The following is a 27,220-nucleotide window of genomic DNA, read 5'->3' as shown; positions in this document are numbered from 1 at the left end:
CTAGTTCTCTATATGGCGCCGAGAAATTTTGGTGAAATGTGGTCGCATTTCACCAAAATTTTTTCGGCGCCATAGGATGAATTGGAGGGTGAGAGATATTATTTCATACAATACTACTCTCACCCTCCAATTCCCAGCCAAAATGGCTAAAAATTGCCCGCAATGTGAACAATTGCGGGCAATTTTTAGCCATTTTGGCTTGGAACTAGAGCCTGCGAGGTACATGGATAGTATCAGTACCTCACAGGCTCTAGTTCTCTATATGGCGCCGAGAAATTTTGGTGAAATGTGGTCGCATTTCACCAAAATTTTTTCGGCGCCATAGGATGAATTGGAGGGTGAGAGATATTATTTCATACAATACTACTCTCACCCTCAATTTTAATTACTTAAACTCATTCTATTTTTTTGACATGTAAATGTCACTTTTACTGAGATCTGACACAATGTCAGATCTCTTTTTTTCGTATATAAGAATATTTTATCTTTTTTTATTAGATCAATAAATAAACTCTTTTAATGTTCACAATTACATAAATCCATATGAATCAATTCGCTATTTATTTAGTCTCTAATTTTAATAGCTTTTTTGAATCTTGCAATCGAGTGCGGGACAAATTTGCCAGGTGTCACTTTTTCAATAACCTTAAATTACGCTTTTCTAATTTTTTAAAAAATAACCTTAAATTATATTTGAAGAAATTATGTCTATGATATATGTTTTATGCTAGAATCTTGGAGTTTTCATGCACTACACAAGAGCTCCAAGGTTCCAAGAGTGAATGCTCAATAGCAATTATAGAGATGTACCTTTTCAAAATGACTTTTACTGATTAAATTTAATCAATAGAAGACATTTTGAAAAGGTACCTCTACAATTAGATATACAAGAGATTCAAAGCTTCATTTCAGATAGATTTGAAACTTTGAAACTCTTGGTAGATTTTGAGTGAATGCTGACAATCATCTTTGAGAAGGTTTTCTTAAAGAAAACCTTCTCAAAGAGGTTTCTCAGGAGCCCTGAGGCTCCCTTTCGTAATGATTGGGAGCCTTGGGGCTCCTGAGACGAAGAATGGCTTCGCCGAATCTTTGATCAGCAGAGGCCAAATGAAAAGGCCTCTGCTGATGGATTCTCAGGAGCCCTGAGGCTCCCTTTCGTAATGATTGGGAGCCTTGGGGCTCCTGAGACGAAGAATGGCTTCGCTGAATCTTTGATCAGCAGAGGCCAAATGAAAAGGCCTCTGCTGATGGATTCTCAGGAGCCCTGAGGCTCCCTTTCGTAATGATTGGGAGCCTTGGGGCTCCTGCAGCAGAGTATCGCTCCGCTCCATTAAATTTTTTAAAAAAAGTGCCGTGTGGCAAATTTGTCCTGTTCCCCATCTTTATTATTTTTTTTATTCCTTTGAAAAGTGACACTGGATAGTTTGTCCCTTTCTCCTTGCAATCTAAATAATTAATATATGCAGGTCATTTTATTTTTTTTCTTAATTACATTATATATAATAATAGATTATATGTCCAAATCGAACAAATTGTGAATTTTTACTTTTGAATGGTATTCAAATTTACCCTCTCCTAAGAAAATGCCCCAACAATAAATTTTGTAAAAATTAATGAGAGGTATTTTTATTCATTTCTTTCTATTTATTAACTCTATCTATGACTGACATTAAGTGGGAATTTCTCGCATATGTTCGTACATGAGCAAATACTATACCTTTTGCGAATAAAGAATTTTTTCATAAAAAAATTTTTTAGGAATTAGCATATCGGCGTTTTGCGACATTGCCAAACGCCAGATTTTAACCCGACATATGAGCATAAGCTCGTATATTGGAATAAACTCGACTTATTCCATATTAAAGTTATTATAATAATAAGGCACTTAATGTGCAAATCTAATTGAATTAGAAAATGCACATTAAGTGCCTTTTATTGGAATATGTAATACCACATATGGAATATGAAATATGATTTGCGGAATACCACATATAGAATATGTAATCAAAATACAAAGATATTTTATATAACAATTAATTTTTTTTATTTTTTCAGCAAGTGTGGATAAAAAAGGATTACAAACAAATTGAATAGTTCCTATGTCCTTTTTTTGTTTCAAAAAAATCAATAAATTAATGATTTGTCTCAAACAAATAAATTAATGAATTGCAATTGATTTGAGTTGCTATAGACATTATAAAAGGTTCAAAAGTTTATATAAACCTAGTAAATTAAAATAAAATTTTCATGAATTGAACATATTAGTTGGGTTCCGCTTTGGCAAACTTTCCTGTGAAATTTTTTGGGAAAAATGTTGATGGATATTTGGGAATAGTTTAGTCGGTTTTTGCATTTTTAAAATGTTAGTCACCTTTCTCCTTCCAAAGTGAAAAAAATTGTTTAAAATATAAAAAGAATTTTTATTCGCATAGGCGACAAACAAGGATTTATAAATAAATAATGGGGCTTTGAGTATTGATCTGAATTGAATCAGATAATTAGCCGTAAAAAATCTTCTCATAACGATTTCTCATGCATGAAAGATGGCTATGAGTGGCGTTAATGAGGGCGTTTGATAATTGGAGTTGGACATAAAATTTGGAGATCTTAAATTTTGAGAATTTTGGTGCGATCTTACTGGTAAAAGCAAGAGTATGGAAGGAGATTGAACTGAGAAAAAAACTAGAGCATGCAAAAGAATCATGCTACAGCTTAGTTGAATGTCATTTATGCAAATAAAAATATCTTTTTCAAATTTCAAACAAATTTTTGCCACTTTTTGAAAGAAGATAAGGTAACAAACATTTTAAAATGCAAAACCTAGACTTAAACTATGCCGAAATGTGAGCTCACCGTTACGGTTTTTTTTTTTGGGGGCTCGCAAGCTCGCCCCCAAAGAAAAAACCGTAACGGTGACTAATATTTAGGAAAAATTTTGAAAATTTTTGGGAAAATTTTATAATTTTTCCCAAAATGTTTATTTTATATATGCTAACAATATTATAAGTATAATTTCAAAATTTCTTTTTTTCACAAAAAAAATTGATAATTGAATGGAACAAATAGTTCATTTTTTTAGATGTTTTCTTCTAAATACTGGCGCTTATACTAGATAGAAACTTCTATCGGTATTCTCGGCGTAATACTTTCGCCTGAGTGATGCTATCTCGGACATAGTCAGAGATTAATCTTTCGACGAAATGGTAGAAATATTTCTTTTGAAATATTTTAGGGGCTCTGAGGCACAGCCAGAAGGTCTCCGCCATTTCAACCGTACCTAGAAAATTAATCTCAATATATTATGTTGGGTCGTCGCAGTGATTCACTGTTAATCATCACTTTAGCGTTGCTTCGCCAGCTTTAGAATGTATCTAAAAAAGTAGTAATTAATAAAATCTGTAATTATGGAATATTTTACAGGCGTGAAGAATGTAAAAAAGTTCTAAAATTACGATTCTCGAACTTATTATTATTTTTGATTGGAATACTATTTTAATATTTCAATCAAAAATAATAATAAGTTCGAGAATCTAATTTTTACTTATGCACCAGTTAAACTTTTATTTTTTAAATAAACTATTTCTATTAAAAGATTTTAAACGTTTTTTTAATTCTTCACAGTTTCTTAATTTCGAGTTTAAAATGATATATACTAGAATATATAGATATGATTAAATTGTATGAAAGATTTTAAACGTTTTTTAATTCTTCACAGTTTCTTAATTTCAAGTTTAAAATGATATATATTAGGATATCTAGATATGATTAAATTGATTGGGTTTCATTATTTATTAATTTTGAACTCTATTTCAAATTTGATAAGATTTTTATATCTTTTAATCACTTCATTTATCAACATGGATGAACCATGCGATGAAGATATCATCACCAAGATAAAAGAATCCAGAAGGGCGAACATTGTTGTTACTGTTACACCTGAGAATTCCGACACAGATGAAGAGCCATTAAATGAAGAAGAGGCAAAAGAGATGACATTGACCAATCCAATGCCCAGGTTCTCGATTTCAATATTCATCAGGATGCATCCAAAGCTCCAGCTCCGATCATTGTGCAACTTCACATATGAACAGTTGGAATACCTCGCTGACATTATTGAATCCAACTGTGGAAGGGCCAGAAGAGGAAGGAAGGTCAAATTTTCAACAATCGAGTCTCTCTTCCTCACGCTCACATATTACTGCACATACTTGCCCTATTCAGCATTATGTCCGTTGCTACATATTTCCCAGTCATGCTATTCCAAATTAGTTACAAGAACTACCAATGTTGCATTTCCAATCTTTGCGAGCTATTTTCTTCCCAATCACTGTCCACCGTTAACTTCAATGAAGAACAAATTTACAAACTTCCCTGATGCTGTTGCAGCTGTAGACAGCACTACAATTCCTTTCAACATTCCTTCGGTAAAGGAAGAGAGGCTTTATAGTTGGGATGAAAAAAACCACTGCAACGGTATTAAGCTCCAAGTCCTCGTGTCACCAGATGGAAAAGCCATACATCAAAACGTTGAGTTTATGGCTGCAGTCCATGACAAGAAGATTTTCGATTTGTCAAAAGTCTCGGATTTTTTGACAGTAAAGCGAGGATTTGATGATTACCAATATCCTGTACTTGCCGACCGGGGCTATATTGGAATCCAGAAATATCACCTTACTGCCGTGGTGATGAAGAGAAGCCACGAAGAAGCAGACGTTGAACGCAACAACGCCATTGCCCAAGACAGGCAGATTGTCGAGCGTTTCTTTGCACGTTTCAAGTCATGCTGGTCCTGCATGAAAAATGGTTTTCGAGGTGAGCGCACATCACTTCCTCTGATCATATCAGGTTTAGTCGGTTTGACAAATTATAACATTGATGGATCACCCCTGAATGATAATGAAGAGTTACTCCTTTTCGAAGATTTTACACCAACAAAGGTTCTTCCTTCAAGCGATACCGTCGCTGCTGTTGTTGCACCCTCCATGAAACCATCAAAGCGGAACATCATTGCTGTCGCTCATCAAGCTGTCGATATCATACAGTCATCACAAGAGGCGAACTACCTTTACCCAATTAAAGGTGGTATTGTTGGTCTTCATAATATGGGAAATACGTGTCATTTGAACGTATGTTTACAGGTTCTGTTCTACATATCCGAAGTGAGAACAGAAGTTTTGAAGGTTGCCAATCAGTCCTCTCCCATCGTAACAGAGATGTCAAGTATCTTTACAAATTTGAATTCATTGAAGTCCAAAGGATTAGTCTTCGTTCCCCATGAACTTGCCACATTACTTGGTAACTCAACATATGAGGCACAAGATTGTGATGACACGATGACAAGATTGATCACAGATCTCGCAGAGCAAATACCAGGAATCGGTCAACTCTTCCGAATCACTTACCGTGATAGTGCCAACGAACAAACAAATTGCTACTCGATTCACACCAGAATTGGAGAACCAGATCTCGATCATGCCATTCAATATCATTTGTCAACTACAAGGAACACATCATGGCCACAATTCTTGACTTTCGACATTCAGAGAGAGTGGCAGAATGATTCGATTTATCAAGTCATCTTTGACTTCCCGAAAAAGTTGACACTCCCAACAGTCGAAAGGCAAAGATATCAATTGATTGCAATTGTTGCCTATTGCAATTTTAATTACGTGGTCTTTTTGCAAAAAAGTGCATATTGGATCATGATCAATGATGAAGTCGCATACTCTGTTCCATCAACAGATATCAATGCATTGAAGGGATGCTCAACTGCTGAGATGCCACCTTTATGGTACAAGACTCTCGAACACAAATAGCTCGCAAAGATGCTCATTTATCGAATGGTTCAATGAAGAAAATCCATAACATTCTCCTAAGATTTTTTTTAATTTATCTCAATTAAAAATTTTATTATTACCTATATTAATTTTGTAAACTATTTTTGAATAGTTTACAATTTATCCTAATGGGACCCATATGCGGGTTCAATTTCTGGTTTATCATCTAGATATATTATGAAAGCCACTCAAAGGGTGATTGATTTTAGGATGTTCTTAGAAGATTTTTCGTTCATTTATATTAATTTTGTATTCCCGATTTACATTCACTAGCAAATCAATGCATTTCACACTTTAAATGACAATTAAATTCTAAGACATTGCTAGAACTGCAATTTCCATAAAAAGTTTTAGTGTAAATTGCTTAAATAAATAATTATTTTCATTATTTTTCTCCAACAAGCTTGAAAATCAAACGAAAACTTTACAAAATACTTATTTACTCATTTGTAAATATAAATTTCTAACAATTTTTATCCTGAATTTAACATAATACTGTATTTCTAAAATTTGCACTAGTTCATTCCTAATTGATGCTCGGATTTCGGTATTCCATATGTGGTATTACATATTCCAATAAAAGGCACTTAATGTGCATTTTCTAATTCAATTAGATTTGCACATTAAGTGCCTTATTATTATAATAACTTTAATATGGAATAAGTCGAGTTTATTCCAATATACGAGCTTATGCTCATATGTCGGGTTAAAATCTGGCGTTTGGCAATGTCGCAAAACGCCGATATGCTAATTCCTAAAAAATTTTTTTATGAAAAAATTCTTTATTCGCAAAAGGTATAGTATTTGCTCATGTACGAACATATGCGAGAAATTCCCAGTTTTTCACGAAAGTATATCATCGATGACGTTCGATGAATTTGTTTATTATTTCATCCGAAATCGCTTTCAATTGTATTCAAAATTTCATAACGACCGGATGAAAATTTTGAATAACTAATTCTCCAGAAAGGATAATAATTTTTATATTATTATGATATACTGCCTATTCAAATACAGATTCCATTAAATTTAATGTCATGGATAAGACGATGAACTTTCATTTCTACCAGTATCCATCGACAATCATCATATTATAGCATATTCAATCATGTTATGAAGATGCAGTGGTTGATGTTTCGAAATTCTGACATTTTTTAAATCCCTTATTCAACAAATTCTATATTTCATGATTTTATGATTCATTTTATATTGTAAATTCTATCATTAATTTGTTTCGATCCATTTTCATGAAAAAGCAAATAAGATTCGTTTTTTTCTAAAAAATGTCTATTTTAGTCTTTAATACCTAACATCAAGTTAGATAAAACCAAAGTACTTGTATGCCTATAAATCTATCCATATGATATTTCATTGAAAATATAATCCCAATTTGTAAAAATAAATAAATTAAAGGAATTTCAATTTCCATAATGATAAATATGTGTGTATTATGCTGTAACAATGCAAAAATTAAGCTGTAAAAGCTATTTCGATTAATTGATGGCTTAAGAAATGGAATTTTAAGATAATTATGGCTAAGCTTAAAAACAATATATATTAGTAATAAACAAAAGAATATTTACACAAAATAAACAACAATAAACAACAAAGAATAATAAAACAAATAAATGTTAAAAAAAAATTAAATTTGATTGACGGATACTAAAATTGTCCAAACAGCAAAAATTCCATGTGGATAAGGAAGAACTGAACTAGCACAAGCAAACTGTGTACTTTCATTTTCTGTGAAGAAAACTTCTCTCAGTTTAATTTCTGATTTGATTTCGTTGATCATTTTCATTCTGCTCTCTTTGCTGCTATTTGCCATGACAAAGAAAGGAGATCCAATAATTCTGCAATCAGGGAAATTCTCTTTGACATTATCAAATATCTCCTGGAAATTGTAATCTTCACTAGACAAAGCAGCTTCTTCGCATTTCTTCAAAGCATTTCTCAAATTCTTTGACAAATCATTGACCCATCTTGTCTTTGATGGAGATCTAAACAGCTCAACAGCAACACAAACTTCTTCTTCAATCTTCTTTTGAAGTTCAGCTGCAATCATTGATGCTTGAATTCCGTATTCAACTGGTTTAATTTCTTCTGAAATTTGGAGTTTTTCATCTTGGAAGTTTCTGTAGAAAAATGGTTCCCAAAGATCATTGTTATCAGTATTAAATGATAATTTCCAAGTATCTCCAACATTCTGTTTGTTGAACCAGATGTTTGTTCTATCAAATATTGTTCCTATCCTATACAAAGTGCATTTCTTGTCTCCCATTTCCCAGATTCTGCACGTGACGGGATCCAACAAATATTTCTGGTTCTGATCAACTAAAACGAAAGCTGATGGTCCGTGAACTTTATCATATCCAAGGACTACTTTCGATTTGATATTATTTGCTTCAAGGAATGAAGATAATATAACTGCATGTTCTTCAATTGTTCCGCTCATTTCTTCCATGACAATTGAAGGAGATTTTACAGTTGGATTTTGATCGTCAGGGAATTCACTTGTATAAGGAATTGCAGAAACAAATCTCAGCAAAGATTGAATAGTTGTGAAATTAGGAGGTGTTTGCAATTTGCACAAGTTCCTGTAAATCAATTGCAGCTTGTTTTGTCCGTCTTTCGAGAAAGCAACGTATCTAAGATTTGATGATTTTCTTGCATCCAAAATGTATTTAAATCTATAAGCAACAGCTTGTGACTCTGTATTAATATAATTGTTTCTGTCAATGGTGAATGTTAATGGAGGAATCGACTGTAAATTGAGATTAATCATGATTGGTTTCGACATTGATTCATATCCGAAATGCAAAGGATGACTAATCATAGGAATTACGTCATCAATTCCACCATTAAATATCAATGATTTAACAGGTATTTCAAGTGTTGCCAAGAAGTGGTTTTCTGAGATTTTCTCTGGCATGTTTTGGTCTCTTTCGTTTTGCTTCAAGTTGACATGATCGAACAAATCAATTCTTATTGTTTTAGTTGCAATAGATTTTACATCTGTCTTCAAACCAAACAATTCAGCCATGTCGTATGTGATTGATTCATTCCATGCACCATCTTTCATGTCAACAGCGTCTGTTAAATAACTTACACCTTCGAAAAAGACTCTCGCGAAAACTCTCGCGGAATTTTCAAGAGGAACATAGTTTTTGATGGACATCTGCATTCTTTGAGGAGTATTTGCTGCAGATAACAATCTGGAAATGACAACAGATCCATGCCTGATGTATTCTGTTGATGGAAAGTCAATTGGATTGACACTTAATGGTCTTCTCTTTTCGAAAAAGAAGGACCACAAAGAATGCAAAATGTCTTTGACTGACCATTTATCGGAATCAATGATGACATCCTCAAGTTTTGTATCGGATTTATTATTAGGTTTTGGCTCTGGCTTTCTGAAAACTTTATGGGGAAGCTCATTGTGGACCATCATTGGGGCCATTGAAGAAAATTTCGTGGCAATAACACCTTTGTCGAGAATAAACTGGTTGGAAATTATTTGTGGGTCTAAATCAACGTTTGCTTCGTTTAGAATTTCTTGGAGTTTTGGATCATTTGGATCTGAATTTTTAGTTGTTTCAACAAATTTAGGTACGCTAATGAAAGATGATGGATTGGACTTCAAATCCTTCATTATTGCTTTCTTTTTAGACATTTCGTGGATAACTGTCTGTCCGCCATCAAAATCTGGTTCAACGAAGCCTTGTGCTGAAATTGTTCCTTGGACTAAGCAGCCATGAATTGGTTGACTACTTGTAAACTGTATTTTCATTGGCTGATATGGAACACCGTTAACAACAGGGATATTTACTGTCGCGATTACTGTTTTTCCTGTTGGACCGTCTTGCCATATTTCTACTGGAACCGCCTTTGGAACTCTTGTACAAAGGAAGCGTATCCCAATGCCAGATTCGGCGTATAACGAATAATTCATTTTGAATTCGGACGAAATAGCTTTTTTATCAGAGATATTTGCTTGTATCCATAAATTTGTTTCATCTATCATTTTTCTTCTGTTATTTTCTTCCATTGTTAACCTTTGGACCGATGGAATTTCAATTTTCTTTAAAACAGGCTCCCAAGTCGTTTCTCCTGGATTTCTCAAGCCTAATTTTACTCTTTGATCTTTTAATGTCTGTATAATATTGTCTGTATTTGGTTTCTTACCAGTATTAATTTCTTCGAGTTCTGCAATTTCATTTGCACGAATTCCTATATCTGTTTCGAGGAGAGCAACTTCAAATTGTCGCTCGGATTCATTTCTTTTGCGTGAAACCCACTTCAAAATGAAAGGAGCGATAATAAAAGTACTTTCTTGAATTTCTTTTAATGCGTGCCAAGAATTTAGAAGCATATCACGAATTTCTCTAACTTTATGTTCTTCGAAGTCTCTTAACTCTTGTAAACGAACGACTTCTTGTAATAATTTTTTGCGATTATCATCTCTAACGATTTTCAACTGTGCTCTGATAAGATCTATACGAGATTTATAATTTTGTATCCGAGAAATTTCTGTTTCGTTTTCTATTGATCGATATAATTCTAAAATTTGATTCTGAAGAATTGTTGCTTTAGAAGATAAAGGGTGTACAGCAAACTCTATATTAAAGATTTCTATTCTAATAAAACGCGAAACAATAGTTGCTGAAATAGGAATCATTGTTCCAGGGACAAAATTATAAAGAAGTGTGTCATCAACTTTTTTCTTGGCTTTTTTGAAGTCAGCGTATGGCATTGTTTGACGTACTAAAGGAGCATCTTGTTTCATTTCGCCTTCTTCATTAAAGAATGTAATTTTGTTAGGATCGTCTAAAATCAAGCGATTATTCAATCTATTCACATTGGCATTTTTGCATTCAATGTAGTTCCACCTATATACACCATCATTTAAATCAATAGCTTTAAGGTATAACGGCTTGGCTCCATTTTCTGCAGTTTTGTTTGAAACGTATGTAATATATTTGTTATTTGATTGAATTTCATCAAAGAAACACTCGGGTTTTGTGATTTTCAGATCGAAAAATGCTAAATCTGATTCTTCTTCCTCTTCGTTAAAGTCTGTTGGGATTTCATCCGAATCTAATTCTTGATATTGAAGAAATTTTAGAAATCTCTCTTGAAACTCCTGATTTTCTTTTACATGAGGGTCATTTGGATCACTTACAGCCGAATCTATACCGAATTTGACTGCAGATGATGACATAGTAGTGTGATTGTCTCCACCGCCATTATATGCGCCTTGATTTTGCGGCGTAGACATCTACTGAAATTAATTAAAAAACGGAATTCTTGTTGTCAAGCAATATTTTATGATAATTTGATTGCATTGGATATTTTAAGAATGTTTTCCCCTCAAAATCTTCATGATAGCCATTGTGGAAATTAAATTTAGTAATTTATGATATAAAATTCATAACAATCATTTATATATTATTTATTTCTTGTTTTTAAAGTCAAAATCTGTATTGAACGATTTTGTGAAAAATTTATCATCTCTTTTTGAAATTTTTCCATAAAAATTGTGTCATTGGATAATACTTACTGTTTTAGCATCACTTCGTCAATTAATTTTTAATTTAATATTCTGAAGTTTACATAATCTCTTAAAATTTGCCAGAGAAATCGAGAAAAAAAAGTTAAAAAATGAGTTTAAAAGAATTTGAAATTCGGCCATGGATGGAACAATATGTAATTGAGCATGGCATTGAACTTGACAAGAAGATATTCTCTAAATTTGTATGGGAAATGCTCCAAAAAAGTAAAAATCAGCAATATATTACTGATAGATTACACGATATTATTAACGAAGAGACATTTCAGTTTGTAGATGCCCTATTTAATACCATCCAATCCATCTCAAATAAAAAATCTCAAACGCAAGAACAAAAAAATTCAAAATCAATTGAAATGAAACAAGTCAAGCAAGAAATTCCACAGGTTTCTAAACAAAAATCACGTAGTAAATCACCAATTCCTCAAGAGTCCTCTGAAAACGAAGAACATGCCAAATCTTCAGAAAAGCAAGATAAAAGCAAGAAAGAAGGAAAGCATCGTAAAGAAAAGAACTCAAAGAAGCGTGAAATATCTGATTACTCTGATTATTATGATGAAGAACAATCGGAAAAAGAGAAAAAGCATTCTAAACACAAATCACATAAAAGCGAGCCAAGTCCTAAACCAAAGAGTCATACTAGTGATAAAAAATTAAAACCTAAGCACCATTCTCGACAAATTTCTTCTTCATATTCGGATTCAATTTCTGAAGATGAATACGAGCCATCTGAAAGCGAAATCGACGAAATCAGTGATTCTGGATCTAAACCAAAAGAAAAACGATCAAATTCTTCGAAATCAAAAGAAAAAACTTCGAAATCAGGAAAAGAAAAGAATCTGTCAAAAGAAAAGGGTAAACCAAAGGACAAAAAATCTTCCAGATACTACAGTGATGATTCTGATTATTCTTATTCAGATTATGAATCTTATATTTCATCTGATTCAGAAGAAAATGAACCAAAGCATAGTTCATCAAAGAGTAAGAAAATCAAATCATCCGATTCAGATAAAAAATCCAAGAAATCTGAGAGTAAAAAAGAAAAATCAAATAAAAGAAATGAAGAAAAAGAAAAAGACGCAAAAAGATCCAGGCATCATAAGGATAAGACAAAAGGTAAATCTAGACATAGAAAAACCTCTTCTTCCGAGTCAGAATCCTCAGATTTTCCAAACCTTGATATTCCACTTCCAAAGAACGAAAAGAAGAATCCTGTTTCATCTTTAGCCCCATCAGACCAAAACTCCAGCTCTTCGAAACAAAATCCGCAAGAAATCAGATTTATTATTTCTGTTTGCGGTTTATCTGATACAAACAACACTATTCCTAAGATGTACAACTACTTCTCCAAATACGGACCCATTAAATGTGTCCAAGTCTTAAGAAAATTTAATTGCGCTTTAATTGAGTTTTACACGGCCGAACAAGCTTATTGTGCAGTTAATGACCAATCAAAGACACTTGGAGAGTACATCAGAATTGATTACGCTTCTAATTTTGATGTTTCTCATATTAACAAAGCTCTTACTAAGAATTTGGATGAAAACCTCATTATTGTTCTTTCTGGTTCAGATGACGACAATGAATATGAATAATTTTGTATATATTAGTAAATTGTTTTTGTATGTAAAATTTTTATTGACTTTTTTTTTAAGGGTGCACCCGTATGTACGTTTATTTGAGAGGAGGAGGATTACCCTCTCAATTTTGAGGGATTCGTTAGTTTATTTTCTCGATGAATATGCAATAAAATTTGATTTTTACCTTATCAATATACTTCATATAATATACACATGTTCATGTAAAAACTTTTTTCCAAAATCCTCAGGAATTAAGGGATTTTTGAATTTTAAGAATTTTTTTCGAATTTTTTCGAAAAAAAAATATTTTCAGAACTAGGGTTGTACAAACTGGCACGCCTGCTGGCACACCTTTTTTGGCCAGCTGGCACGATTTTTTAAAAAAACACATTAAAAAAGTCACTTTTTGCCCCATCTAATGAGATTTTTTTTTACAATTTTTTTCCCCTTATTTTTCAATTTAGATATGATTTTAAGCTCTCCAAATTGAAGTTTACCTGATGTTTCTTAGTTTTTATGATAATAAAATGTTGCAAAGTTGAGTTTGGATTCAATAAATTTAAGAAAATTTTATTTTACAATGAAATTATAAGAAAGGATGTTTTTATCCTATGTCAAAGAGAATACATTTGTAGATCCCGACTTTTGACATGGTTGAAAATTCCAAAAAAAAATTCAAAATTTAAAAAAAAATTAAAAAATATAAATTTCATGTTAAAAAATGATTTTTGAAATTTTTTTGGAAAAATAGAATGTCATATTTTTATGTTTTATTGCTATTTTTTACGAAATCAATAAAATATTTGTTAATTTGGCTGAGATTATAAATAAAATCTTTCTAAATCTTGCAATTGATTGCTAAAATCTGTTTTATGTATTAATTGGCATTGAGATTCGTTATAAAAGAATGCGAATTATTTTGTATGAGTAAACATATTTTGTAAAATTTCAAATTCTCTTCTCTCATTACTTACCTTAGATCTCTCGGCTTTTAGCTCTCAGATTTCGCTCATAGAACTCAGGTTTTAGTTATGTACTCATAGATGTATCATTACTGCCCGCAGATCTCTCATTACTACCTTACTAACCAGATCTTAACTCTCCGACCTTACTAACCAGATCTTAACTCTCATTACTACCTTACTAACCAGATCTTAACTCTCATTACTACCTTACTAACCAGATCTTAACTCTCATTACTACCTTACTAACCAGATCTTAACTCTCATTACTACCTTACTAACCAGATCTTAACTCTCATTACTACCTTACTAACCAGATCTTAACTCTCATTACTACCTTACTAACCAGATCTTAACTCTCATTACTACCTTACTAACCAGATCTTAACTCTCCGACCTTACTCATCAGATATCTAATTATTTACATATGATTTCTCACATCTCACTCAAGTCTCATTACTTACCCTATCTTTTTAACCTTTTCTGATAATTACTGAAATAACTAAATCCTTTTTTTAGTTTAATTCTGATATTAAATTTTTAAAATCTCTTTAATTTTTTGAACTACGCCTTTAATTTGTAATTGCCGATTTCACAGATTTGAACCATTTAATAAAATAACATTATTCAACTTAATCATATCAAACATGGTAGTTTGATTTTCAGATCTACATTTTAAAAACCTCTTTATTATCTTGAGTTATACTTTTATTATATAATACCTGAGTTCATAACTGAAAACTCTTAATTAGAGTACAATATTCAACTTAATCATAACAAGATTTGTTGAATTTCAAATTTGATTTATATCTTCCATCACTTAAAACTCTCACAGCTTACAATATAAGCTAAAAAGTATATTTTCATAGTAATAAAATTAATTATTAAATTTTTTACTTTTTCCTTTCCAAAACTAGAAAAAAAGGAAGGGAAAAGGGAAAAAGAAGAAAGAAAAGAGAAAAAGAAAAAAAAAAGAAGAGAAAAGAAGAAAAAATAATAATGAGCATATTATATAATTGTGGTCATAGGCCGAGTGGCGTGGAAAGGATGTCGCCCTTCGGGCTCCACCCTTTCCACGCCACGAGGCCCGATTTTTGGCCACTTTTTTGATTTTGGCCGCCTGCCAGGAGCTGGCACGCGGCCCGCAAAATTGTGCCAGTTTGTACAACCCTATTCAGAACAGCCTTAACGGCTAAGATTTAGGAACAATGTTAAGTATCAAAAAGAAAGGAGGTCTGATATAGACAACATATATCGTTGAAGGTTGAAAAAATCTCTAATATTTGAGCCCAAAATTTCAAATTTTAATTTTTTGAAAAAAGAGGCCACCCGTATGTGCGTTTATTTGAGAGGAGGAGGATTATATTTTTGAAAGGGTGAAACATTATGAATATGTTAATTATATAATAATATGTATTATTATAAAAAAGAAAAAATAAAGCACGTTAAAATTTTTCTTTCTTGATTTTTTACAAAATCTACTTAGAATTATGCAAAATATGACTAAATAATTATAAATTTCAAGTTAAATTTTAATTTTGATAAATAATTTAAATTTCAAAATATCAAGTTCAGTTCGACTATGTATGTAGTAATTCCTCAATAAAGTGCCAAAACCCTATTAAAATATATGAACATTTTCAACATTTTAATGTTTTTATTTAAAAATTTGATGGAATATGAGCTTCAAACAATTATTATGTAAATAAAAATAATTAAATATATGTATTTATTTGTATTACAACCGTAGTAAGTCGATTCTTCCTTTCTTCTACTGAGGTTTGAATTTGATTTCGAATTGTAAAGAGATTCAAAGGGAAAATACTAGCGGATAAAAACTACCTCCATGAAAGGGTCATAATGGAGTCAAGTTGTATTTTTTGATATTTTTTGCTTTTCGAGCCTAAATAGGTAGCCAAGATAATGCCTAAAAATAAGGTTCTAAATTCTGAAGTTTACATGATCCTCTCGTGTGCACCCTTAAGGTAGGCTCACGAAAATACATTATTTTCCGATGCCTTGGAAGTCACTTTGCAGGTTGCCCGTAAGGTAGTCAGCAGAAGTATCTGGGCAAGGATAAAGAAAACTAATGTAAAGTCATTGACCGCTTTGGTTATTTCACACTTAAGGATACCCTTACATTGCGTAGTTAGAAAGAGAATATGATATTGTCATGATTGCTAAAGTTTTAGGCTCCAGAAATGAATATACATCAAACTGAAACAATTGATAAATTGAATGAACTTTTGAGAGGTTCTCAAATAAAAAAAATTATCTAATTTTTTACAATATTACTATTATTTTATCCACATATTTATATATAGTAATTTGAGAAAACTTTTAGGAAAAAATAAGTTTAATAAAAATCTGAATTTTACTTGTTGTGGGATTGTTATTAATTGACACTCCAGACGTATTACTAATAGTTATGCGTATGCAATTAAAGTATTTCTGATGGACAAAATGTGAGATTTATATCAGATAATTCATTTCTACTATTAAGTTATTCATTTATGAGTTTGCACTTATTCGCACTAAATAAATAACTATTAAAAATTGTTTTAATTAATTGACACCATATAATAGAGTGAATTTTGTTTGATCAAACAACAATAGATGATAGATATAAAGCCAAGAAACTTGCTATTAATATGCTCTACTTGCTATTTCAATGTAAGTATGATATTTTCTAAATGTTTCGTTCAGATAACTTAGATATATTAGTCAAAATTTGAAATTTTAATAGCACATATATTAAAAATAATTATTATTCATAAAAGATTAATGAAATAGTAAAAAAAAATCAATCAAATTATAAAAATACAACATTTAGAAGAATTCTTATTATCCTTCAAAAAGTCAGTATTTCTGCTGTAATTTTCTACAACATTGTAGTTATTGCACTTTGTCTATGGATTTGTATATATGTTATATATAAATTATATATCTAAACTGCCCATAAGTGCAATTTTTATATAAATTGTTTATTTCTTTAACAATTTCATATGAAATATGCTTTTTTAAGCGTATCAAAGCTGTGTTCTTAATGTGCATGGATATATCAAGAAAAATGTCGAAAAAAAAATGTGAATTCACAAATTCACTGAATTTTCACCGTTTTTTGAATTTTGCTACAGCACTAATATTAAATAATACTAAAATCTTCTGTCTTTGTAAAAGAATAAATTCTGACAAAAAGTGCTCGTTTAAATTTAATGATCATCTGTATGACTAAGTGGTAAAAAGTGTTTATGACCAAAAAAGGGTTACATGCTTAGTCTATTTTTCTGACAGGATACTCTAGATTTACATGATCTCTATTTCATATCTCCGTTTTTAGATTCTTCGACAGATTTTATGATAGAAAACCAAGATTAACAAATTTCCGGCATGTTAATGAAGAAATCTGCAGCTACCCTCAATATTATTTCAATAATCAGTATCGTTTCTCTTACAATTTATTTTTTTCTCAATAATTTAACAAGAAATAACAATACACACTTGGTTTTACGTATAAAAGCTAAGTGTCGAACTTAATCAACTTTACTTACTTAGCAAATGAATATTTTTGTGGTTGCGAGTTCTGAATGCTGAAGTTTTAGATTTCTCTATAAATGATATCATTGCACTTACAATGTTGTTCCAGCCTATCGCATAAATCATAGAAAATCCAAAAAAAAATAATAAAGAAAATTCATGTCATGAAGTTCAAAAAATACCGTGTAACATTAAAATTTGTTATGCATAATACATTTTAGCTATTATTGATTTTTTTTAATTTTCGAGAAATTGAATGGTGAGTCCGATAGAGAAATTTTTAAAAATCCTAGTGCCTCATAGAAGTAATTTCCCTCGTCTCCCATACTTCCAAATGTATGCATATGACATAAACTTTTATGCATTACACAAGTGGCCAATAATATCTATAGAGTAAAAAATTAGAAATTTAATTTTTTTATATGATAGTTATATTTCAGATTTGCGAGCGTAACTTTTTTCTCCATGGCATACTTGTTTTAAGAGCAAATGATCAAAATCGTCCTTCAATTATTGAAGGAGCTGATATCTTTTGAAAATTGAATTGAAAGGGTATTCAATTTTCAAATTTCCTCTCAATTTTGGAAACATATCAACTCTATGAATTAACAATTATGTGCCTTCACAGTTTATCAGTCATATAAGGTGCTTATAAAGAAAAAAGTTACGCTCGCAAAATATGTTTTTATATAGATTTCACATAAAATAATTATGTAATTTCTAAAAAGAATATTTTTGTTCTTGAATATTAAAGTGTATTGTAGTTTAAAAAGTTTTAAATATGTTGCTAAAATTTCAGGTTTATAGCTCATGTCTAGCATGACTTCTTCGTATGCGCAAAAAATCTGACACGTAAGGGTATCCTTAATGTAAATAGTTTTTGTATGAAAGTGTGAAAAAATGAATATCTTTAAACCTTTTTAGCATTCCCTTGATTTTCTCGCTTAAATCTTTCGTTTTTGGTGTTCATGCATTTATTCACCATATTAAAGGGAAAAAAAACAAAATTAGGAAAAAAGATACTTTTTTTTATAAATATAGTAAATAAAATAGAAAAAATAATACATAATATATATTATTACTCAAGTCCCCATCTCGATTTAGTTACAATCGGAATTCTGATCAAATTCACAGAAGCCAATCCGCACTTTGGGCAGTCGTCAAGGAGAATGTCCTCAACGATTTTCCTCTCTTCAGGTGTCAATTTCGATGATTTAAACGACAGCAATTTGTTCTGATTCGAAACAGACAAAGTATCGAACGCAGCAGCCTTCATACAACTTGCGTGGAATGTATGTCCGCATGAAAACGCGTAAGCCTGTTCTGTTCCGATTTGTTTTCCGCATTCAGCGCATCTTTCGCTTGCTTGAGGCAAAACGTCACCCCAATTGTTGATTTGCTCGAGGAAATCGGCTGATTCGGCCGCTTTGTTCCTCAAATCTTTGATTTTCTGACGCAAATCCTTGAATTTTTCAACTAATCTTGCTTGGCTTGGTCCTTCTCCATCTTTCTCCTCTTCGTCGATATGTGAAACATTGTACTTCTTGCACAAGTCCTGCCACATCGATCTAGGAGTCATTCTGATGTATCTTCGAATTAATATTTCTCTTCTGTTGTTTTCTGCTTCATGCGGATAGCAGGAAACAGCGTAAACGGCTTTGGAATACATCTTTGCCTGTAAAGCAACATCAGCAGCTGAGATATACAATCCTCTCCTTATTAAATGCTCAAAAGTCTCCGGAACATTGTTAATATGGAACTCCAAAGTGACATCTTTTATCATCTTGTGGAGTTCTTCGTCCTTCTTGGCCGCTGGTTCGTCATTTGCCAATGCCAAGTTCCATAATGCGATATCAATCGAAGAAAACTTGTTTTTCGATGTCGCAATGTCTTTAATAATCGCAAGACACATATTCGTAGATAATTGGCCGGGCAAATATGGCATTGAAAAATTCAAAACTGAGAGAACCTTCATGTCGTTGATGTCTTTGGACTTGCAGTGGTCCTCAACGATCTCTCTGTAACGCATAATTACGCTCGGGAGCTTCTCTTTTTCGGCAATTTCGATCAAGATATCTAATGCGTTGACAATTGTGTCTTTCTGCTTGTCGTCGAGACCTTTCTGGGTCAGTAATTTTATTATATCGCGTTTACGATCTTCGCTAATGAAGGAAGTCACTTTGTCAGCGACATCTTTCGGAGTTGAAGGTTTTAAGAAGCAAAGGATGGCTTCGCTGAAAGCGGCGGAGTTGTTTTCGAGTATAGATGTTGCTTCCTCGCGCTTCTTTGCACTGATTGACTCTACAAGATACTGTTGTTCGTCTGGATGAATCAATAATGCAGAATTAAGAGCGCTTAGGATATGGGCGTCGTGCTCGGATTGGCTGTATGCCTTTTCTAATAACATTGCAACCGCGGTTTCGGTTCTACCAAGAGAAGTAATGACACTTTCATCTCGAATCTTGTCTCCTGCTCTTGAGAACTCTCTGAGGCGAAGCAGATGTGCAAGAGAGGCTAGCATATCGTATTTGCCATTCGTATTTATTACTCTCGATGGTTTTAAGTCGACTTTTTCATCTTTATTGCATAATGTAATGACGTTGAGCTCGTAAAGTAAGAATTCTATGCATATTTCTTCTACAGCTTCTTCGCTGAGTGGTACATTTTCGTTGTCGTCGACTTTCGGAAGTGGAATATTTGCTAAAGCGTTGTGTAGTGTTTGTATTGCTCCTTTGAAGTCATTATTCTCAAGTAGAGCCGAAAGAAGTTCTGCCAATGTAACGCCTTCGCTTGTTTGCTTCTTTTGGATCATCTGATTTTTTACATCCGAAACTAAGACAATTGGTGAGATTTCTCGTTCGTCTGCGAGATCTATCTTGTATAAGTGTGATGTAGTTACAATAGAAAGTAGATTTGGCGTTAAAAACATCGAAGTAATCGTATTTGTGAATGGAAAGCGAAAAGCGGTTTCCAGGGTCTTCAAATCGAAGCCTACGACCACACTTGGCGCTGCAATAATGACATGGTGTTTACTCATAACGCATGGACGGTTTAATTGGGAAAGGAAGATCTGTGGCTCGATCTGGATAATGTGCTTGAGATGCTCGAATGGCATACGCTTGCATTCATTGTCAGAATGTAGTAGTTGTTCGGGAGTAAACACTCGAAGATCTTCATTTGTCAGCCAAGCAATGTATTTCTGGTTTGTAATGACGAACGATGGGATACAAATCTTTTTCTCGCTTATGCGCTCGATTGTCTTGTAATGTTCAGGGTTTTTAGTGTAATCGCTCCATTTAAGGATAATTAGGTCAAAGAATGTGCCAACTAAGATGAATTTCTCACCATGGTACTCTAAATAGGCAAGAGATGAGATAGGAGCTTTGTGTTCGTCAATAATAAATTGATTATCTACGATATTACTTCGTGTAATTGTAAAACAGTCGATGTGACCGAACATAGTGCCTGCAAGGAGTAAAAGACTATCTCTGTTATCTATCCATTCGAATGAAGTTGTTGTCAATTGAAAAGTATTTTGAGGAAAACGACGCTGCCTTCCATCTGGTTCAATGAGTCTAAGCGGTTGATTAGAGAGTGATACAAGGAAGTAGCCTTCTGCTGGAGAAGGAATGATAATTTCAACATTTGATTCTAAATTAATTTCTTCGGCTTTATTTCCGGATGTTCGAGTTACTTGTAAGAATAAATTTTTGTAGTCGTTGACGGTGATCGAGTATGGACCGTTCTGGACGAAATGAGTAGTGTTTTTCGGAAGTCTCATCACTTTTTCAACAGGAGAAACAGGTTGAAGCCTGGAACCAAGAATCCAACGCCTTTCTGCTGTATAAGAATCTGGATCTTCACGTTCTGTTACAGTTAAGCGATCGCGGGACTGCAGAGAACGCATTCTTCTGACAGAGACGATAGAAAATAATCGTCACCTTCCAAATCCAGAACTCCTTCTGTATCTTGTGTTCTTGACTGACATAATACGTAAATTGGAGTATTAACTAATTATAATATGTATAAGCATTGTAAATTACTAAATAAGGAGTTCATTTGAAGCTATATCACAAAAGATTCTAATCTGCAAACTCTATCTACAAGCTTTAGACAACAATTTATAATAAGCTCAATGATATTTTAATGAATCAAGCATATAACAGATAGTTTTTTTAATAATATTAAATTTGATATTTATGAAAACTTCTTTTTGGAGCTTTCAAAATTAAGAAGTGATTTGAACTTTAAAAAATTGTTGTTTAAATAGTTGTACTTATAATTTTATAGGAAGTAACATTTAAATGTAATTGTAATATTGAATACATTTTGTGCTACCAGTGTTTAGTTGGCTAAAAACATAATTAGAGCCAATTAATTTTTTAATTGGAATATAGACTCCATTAATTTTAATAGAATCAGTTTCGTTTGGATAATCCGCAGAAACTACAACAACATTTTTTTGGCAAGAATAATAATTTAATATGATAGCATTCCTTGGGTACTTAGTTTTAAGGAGAAATGGTCTCGAATTCTTGAAGGTGTTTATGGAATTATATTTCCTTTCTCAACGAAGTTAAAAAGTTCTTGTAATTTATCATCAGTGAGCCACTCAAGATAGAGACATTCTAAAGCACATGAGAAAGATTTATCTGTTTTGATAATCTTAATCAGAACATTAGCAACTTGGTTTTCATTATTCACAGTTAATTTTGTAGAAGAAAATAGATCAACAGCGAATTTAGTGCCAAATTTAATTAATGACTTTGCAATATTTTCTTCATTATACGTGTTAAACGTGCTTATTATAAATTCTAATACTTGTGAATAATCGCCTAATCTGTTTGTGAATTCAAATATTGCTTGATAATTTTCTTTGGTAATCTTTTAACATTGGAAAATTAAGTTCAACTGCAATATTAGTGATAGATGAAAGGAGTTCGAGAGTGACATCTTTAACAAATATTGATCCTTTTGTAAGCAATGATTCAAGTAATAGCTTAGTTTCATCTGTTTCCAGATTGCAATTAATTTCGAATGATCGGCATGTCTTTTCCATTTGATAAGAATCATAAATTTTGAAAAATGCCATTACTGCATATGGCATGCTTACTGTGTACTGCACACCTTGGTTTTCTATTGTGCAGTTATCATCTGTGTTATAGTTAAGAATATGCTCAGAGTATGGTGAATGAAAATGGAATTCCATCAAATGAATTTCAGATTGCCTCAAAAATTGTTGGATATAACTATCCTTATACTGTCAACTCATATTCAATTTTGAATGAGCACATTTTATTTTCCCGTCTTATGTTTTCAATCGAAAAGAAACGAAATTGAAATGCTCTATGTCTTCAATTACTTAACAGTGCATATACAACTTCATATGGATAGAAGGAGTTCATTTACGACTACCTGTATTTTCTCAGCACCTCTTTCGAAAATGTACTTTGTTGTCTGCATAAATCCAGCAGTAAATTTCCAGATACTGTTGAATCTGATCTTGAAAATTAGTGTGTGATTATATTCATTATTTGCCATCATATGCAGTTTGACATGTAAAGAATGAATTTTGTAAAATTTCAGATGCATAGATTCCACGAAAAATATCAATTTTCTTATTACATAGTTCATCATAGTGTTTTTTGATGCTTGGAAATGTAAGTATCTATTGTGTTTTTACACTTTAAAAAAATATTAAAAATATTTTTTAAAAAAATATTGGAATTAATGGTATAACGTATCGATTTTAAAAAGTATTCTTTAGAATAGTTTATCTAAGGCGGCGTGCTTCACGCTCTGTTTCAAGAAGTGAAAGGATATCACCCTCGCGAACGGCGCCCTTAACGTTACGAACAAGGGAACGGTTTGAGTCATCAAGGAATTCGACGCGAACCTGTGTAACACCACCGCGGGAACCTGTACGGCCGATAACTTGCTTAACAACAGCTAACTTAACTTGCTCCTGGCTTGTTTCCATGAGAAAAGGTCAGATTATCTCTCAAAAATAATATAAATTGTGTACTTGTAAAGTGTCAAATTATTGATTTCTGGCAATGTAAATTTTGTTTTTAATCAGTATTGTTTGAATAAATTTATATCTATTGGAAAGGGTGCATATATACTGAGATTGATTTTGGCTTTCAGATGCTATATTTATTTAAGGATACCCTTACATTGCGTAGTTAGAAAGAGAATATGATATTGTCATGATTGCTAAAGTTTTGAGCTCCAGAAATGAATATACATCAAACTGAAACAATTGATAAATTGAATGAACTTTTGAGAGGTTCTCAAATAAAAAAATTATCTAATTTTTTACAATATTACTATTATTTTATCCACATATGTATATATAGTAATTTGAGAAAACTTTTAGGAAAAAATAAGTTTAATAAAAATCTGAATTTTACTTGTTGTGGGATTGTTATTAATTGACACTCCAGACGTATTACTAATAGTTATGCGTATGCAATTAAAGTATTTCTGATGGACAAAATGTGAGATTTATATCAGATAATTCATTTCTACTATTAAGTTATTCATTTATGAGTTTGCACTTATTCGCACTAAATAAATAACTATTAAAAATTGTTTTAATTAATTGACACCATATAATAGAGTGAATTTTGTTTGATCAAACAACAATAGATGATAGATATAAAGCCAAGAAACTTGCTATTAATATGCTCTACTTGCTATTTCAATGTAAGTATGATATTTTCTAAATGTTTCGTTCAGATAACTTAGATATATTAGTCAAAATTTGAAATTTTAATAGCACATATATTAAAAATAATTATTATTCATAAAAGATTAATGAAATAGTAAAAAAATCAATCAAATTAAAAAATACAACATTTAGAAGAATTCTTATTATCCTTCAAAAAGTCAGTATTTCTGCTGTAATTTTCTACAACATTGTAGTTATTGCACTTTGTCTATGGATTTGTATATATGTTATATATAAATTATATATCTAAACTGCCCATAAGTGCAATTTTTATATAAATTGTTTATTTCTTTAACAATTTCATATGAAATATGCTTTTTTAAGCGTATCAAAGCTGTGTTCTTAATGTGCATGGATATATCAAGAAAAATGTCGAAAAAAAATGTGAATTCACAAATTCACTGAATTTTCACCGTTTTTTGAATTTTGCTACAGCACTAATATTAAATAATACTAAAATCTTCTGTCTTTGTAAAAGAATAAATTCTGACAAAAAAGTGCTCGTTTAAATTTAATGATCATCTGTATGACTAAGTGGTAAAAAGTGTTTATGACCAAAAAGGGTTACATGCTTAGTCTATTTTTCTGACAGGATACTCTAGATTTACATGATCTCTATTTCATATCTCCGTTTTTAGATTCTTCGACAGATTTTATGATAGAAAACCAAGATTAACAAATTTCCGGCATGTTAATGAAGAAATCTGCAGCTACCCTCAATATTATTTCAATAATCAGTATCGTTTCTCTTACAATTTATTTTTTCTCAATAATTTAACAAGAAATAACAATACACACTTGGTTTTACGTATAAAAGCTAAGTGTCGAACTTAATCAACTTTACTTACTTAGCAAATGAATATTTTTGTGGTTGCGAGTTCTGAATGCTGAAGTTTTAGATTTCCTATAAATGATATCATTGCACTTACAATGTTGTTCCAGCCTATCGCATAAATCATAGAAAATCCAAAAAAAAAAATAATATAAAGAAAATTCATGTCATGAAGTTCAAAAAAATACCGTGTAACATTAAAATTTGTTATGCATAATACATTTTAGCTATTATTGATTTTTTTTAATTTTCGAGAAATTGAATAGTGAGTCCGATAGAGAAATTTTTAAAAATCCTAGTGCCTCATAGAAGTAATTTCCCTCGTCTCCATACTTCCAAATGTATGCATATGACATAAACTTTTATGCATTACACAAGTGGCCAATAATATCTATAGAGTAAAAATTAGAAATTTAATTTTTTATATGATAGTTATATTTCAGATTTGCGAGCGTAACTTTTTTCTCCATGGCATACTTGTTTTAAGAGCAAATGATCAAAATCGTCCTTCAATTATTGAAGGAGCTGATATCTTTTGAAAATTGAATTGAAAGGGTATTCAATTTTCAAATTTCCTCTCAATTTTGGAAACATATCAACTCTATGAATTAACAATTATGTGCCTTCACAGTTTATCAGTCATATAAGGTGCTTATAAAGAAAAAAGTTACGCTCGCAAAATATGTTTTTATATAGATTTCACATAAAATAATTATGTAATTTCTAAAAAGAATATTTTTGTTCTTGAATATTAAAGTGTATTGTAGTTTAAAAAGTTTTAAATATGTTGCTAAAATTTCAGGTTTATAGCTCATGTCTAGCATGACTTCTTCGTATGCGCAAAAAATCTGACACGTAAGGGTATCCTTAAAATTGAAGATTCCAAAGTTTTCCTTAGTGTTATTTATCCATAATATTTAAAAAAAAAAAAAGGTATTGGGGCTTCCAGGGCTGCGCCCCTCTAGCCCCTGAAGATGTTTAGTATAACACCAGGTCCCTCGGTCCCTCGGTCCCTCGGTTAAACGAACTTCTCTGAAAAAATGAGACAACATGACATTTTGACAACAGTCCAGGAAATCTTAACAAGATAGAATATGAGAGAGGTCCTATAAACCGGAAAAAATGTCATATAAACATCTGTCAAATGACGCTTTTTAACTTCACTTAAATGCCACGTAAGCTACGTAAGAATATACGTAAGAGGAAGAGAGCATTGAAACATCCAATAGTAAGACTAACACCACAACAACAGTTGCAACAACAAATGATGAATGACCCCACTATGTTGCAACAAATGTCAAGCAATCCTATGCTTTTAAACCGAGTTGTTGGTGCACAGAGTGGAGGTTTAAGAGCGGCACTTTTAGCGAAAATGGCAGGCTATGGTGGAGCTGCAGACGGAACAGCATATAACCCTCAAAGTCAAATGAATTTGAGTTCACTCAAAATCAAATAGCAGATGTCAAAAAGTCAAACATAGACATACAGAAGCAAATAAGTGAAAACGAAAAGAAACTAGAATATGACAGACACACAAAGAAACTCAATGAGTTAAACGTAGAGAAAAGAAGAAAGAAGAACAACTGAAAGAACTAAGTACAGAGGAATATGCGAAAAAAGTGTCAGAAAAGCAGCAGAAGTAGCAAAAAATGGAACAAGATGTTGTAAATTTGAAAAACCATACTACTCAATAAAAGTACTGAAAGATGAAGAGATAAAACAAAAAGCCCTGAAGACATATATGGATAGCGATGAGTATAAAAAAGAAGTTGAAGCAAATGTAAAGGCAGAAAAACTTTTACAGTTGCAAAACCAAACCGTACAGTATGAAAACTTAGCACAAGAAAGTAAAAATAACGACGCAGCCATGCAAAAGGCAATGAAAAGCGCAGAATATATAAAAGCTAACAATGACTGGTTAGATGCCCAAGCCAACGCTAAAGCAGCCCAACTCATAGGTCAATAAGGACAAAAATACAAGCGGATGAAGACAGTTCAAATGAAGCTTTAACAAATGCTGACTTTAAGAACGCCTTCGAAGCTCTTCATAGTAAGGTGAAACAAGTGAACGACTTCTCATCTGGAAAGAAACTGAAGTCTGAAGGTTTCGACAAAGAGTTAAAAGAAGTAGCACAAAATATGACGAAAATAACAGATGCAGCAACGAGAC

General features: G+C 31.9%; 6 protein-coding genes across 6 annotated transcripts, besides 5 other annotated features; 2 read left to right on the top strand and 4 right to left on the bottom strand.

Moving 5' to 3' along the window:
- Nucleotides 1-61: part of a mobile genetic element that runs on past the window's edge.
- Nucleotides 62-202: 141 nt separating this feature from the next.
- Nucleotides 203-311: a mobile genetic element.
- Nucleotides 312-604: 293 nt separating this feature from the next.
- Nucleotides 605-1,377: a mobile genetic element.
- Nucleotides 1,378-1,437: a mobile genetic element.
- A 2,420-nt stretch (nt 1,438-3,857) lies between these two features.
- TVAGG3_0388950 (DDE endonuclease family) lies at nt 3,858-5,816 on the top strand (the record flags this gene model as incomplete). The annotated part of the gene is made up of 1 exon (XM_001308128.2): nt 3,858-5,816. One exon carries the CDS (start codon nt 3,858-3,860, stop codon nt 5,814-5,816), a length of 1,959 nt encoding a protein of 652 aa, XP_001308129.2.
- Nucleotides 5,817-7,479: 1,663 nt separating this feature from the next.
- Nucleotides 7,480-11,115, bottom strand: TVAGG3_0388940 (centrosomal protein-related family; the record flags this gene model as incomplete). Its single annotated transcript, XM_001308127.1, has 1 exon — nt 7,480-11,115. The coding sequence occupies one exon, from the start codon at nt 11,113-11,115 to the stop codon at nt 7,480-7,482; it is 3,636 nt and encodes a 1,211-aa protein (XP_001308128.1).
- A 368-nt stretch (nt 11,116-11,483) lies between these two features.
- TVAGG3_0388930 (RNA-binding domain, RBD family-containing protein) lies at nt 11,484-13,038 on the top strand (the record flags this gene model as incomplete). Its single annotated transcript, XM_001308126.1, has 1 exon — nt 11,499-13,001. The coding sequence occupies one exon, from the start codon at nt 11,499-11,501 to the stop codon at nt 12,999-13,001; it is 1,503 nt and encodes a 500-aa protein (XP_001308127.1).
- A 2,236-nt stretch (nt 13,039-15,274) lies between these two features.
- Nucleotides 15,275-15,927: a mobile genetic element.
- Nucleotides 15,928-18,284: 2,357 nt separating this feature from the next.
- TVAGG3_0388910 (vacuolar protein sorting-associated protein 18-like protein family) lies at nt 18,285-21,399 on the bottom strand (the record flags this gene model as incomplete). Its single annotated transcript, XM_001308125.1, has 1 exon — nt 18,564-21,392. The coding sequence occupies one exon, from the start codon at nt 21,390-21,392 to the stop codon at nt 18,564-18,566; it is 2,829 nt and encodes a 942-aa protein (XP_001308126.1).
- Nucleotides 21,400-22,337: 938 nt separating this feature from the next.
- TVAGG3_0388900 (uncharacterized protein) lies at nt 22,338-22,694 on the bottom strand (the record flags this gene model as incomplete). The annotated part of the gene is made up of 1 exon (XM_001308124.1): nt 22,338-22,694. The coding sequence occupies one exon, from the start codon at nt 22,692-22,694 to the stop codon at nt 22,338-22,340; it is 357 nt and encodes a 118-aa protein (XP_001308125.1).
- A 515-nt stretch (nt 22,695-23,209) lies between these two features.
- On the bottom strand, nt 23,210-23,481 carry TVAGG3_0388890 (Chain c Uncharacterized Ribosomal Protein; the record flags this gene model as incomplete). Its single annotated transcript, XM_001308123.2, has 1 exon — nt 23,259-23,465. One exon carries the CDS (start codon nt 23,463-23,465, stop codon nt 23,259-23,261), a length of 207 nt encoding a protein of 68 aa, XP_001308124.1.
- Between the last annotated feature and the right edge of the window lie 3,739 nt (nt 23,482-27,220).

The sequence above is a fragment of the Trichomonas vaginalis genome, chromosome V (genome assembly GCF_026262505.1).
Source record: "Trichomonas vaginalis G3 chromosome V, whole genome shotgun sequence".
Taxonomy (NCBI): Eukaryota; Parabasalia; order Trichomonadida; family Trichomonadidae; genus Trichomonas; species Trichomonas vaginalis.
This window is presented reverse-complemented; position numbering and strand designations above follow the sequence as displayed.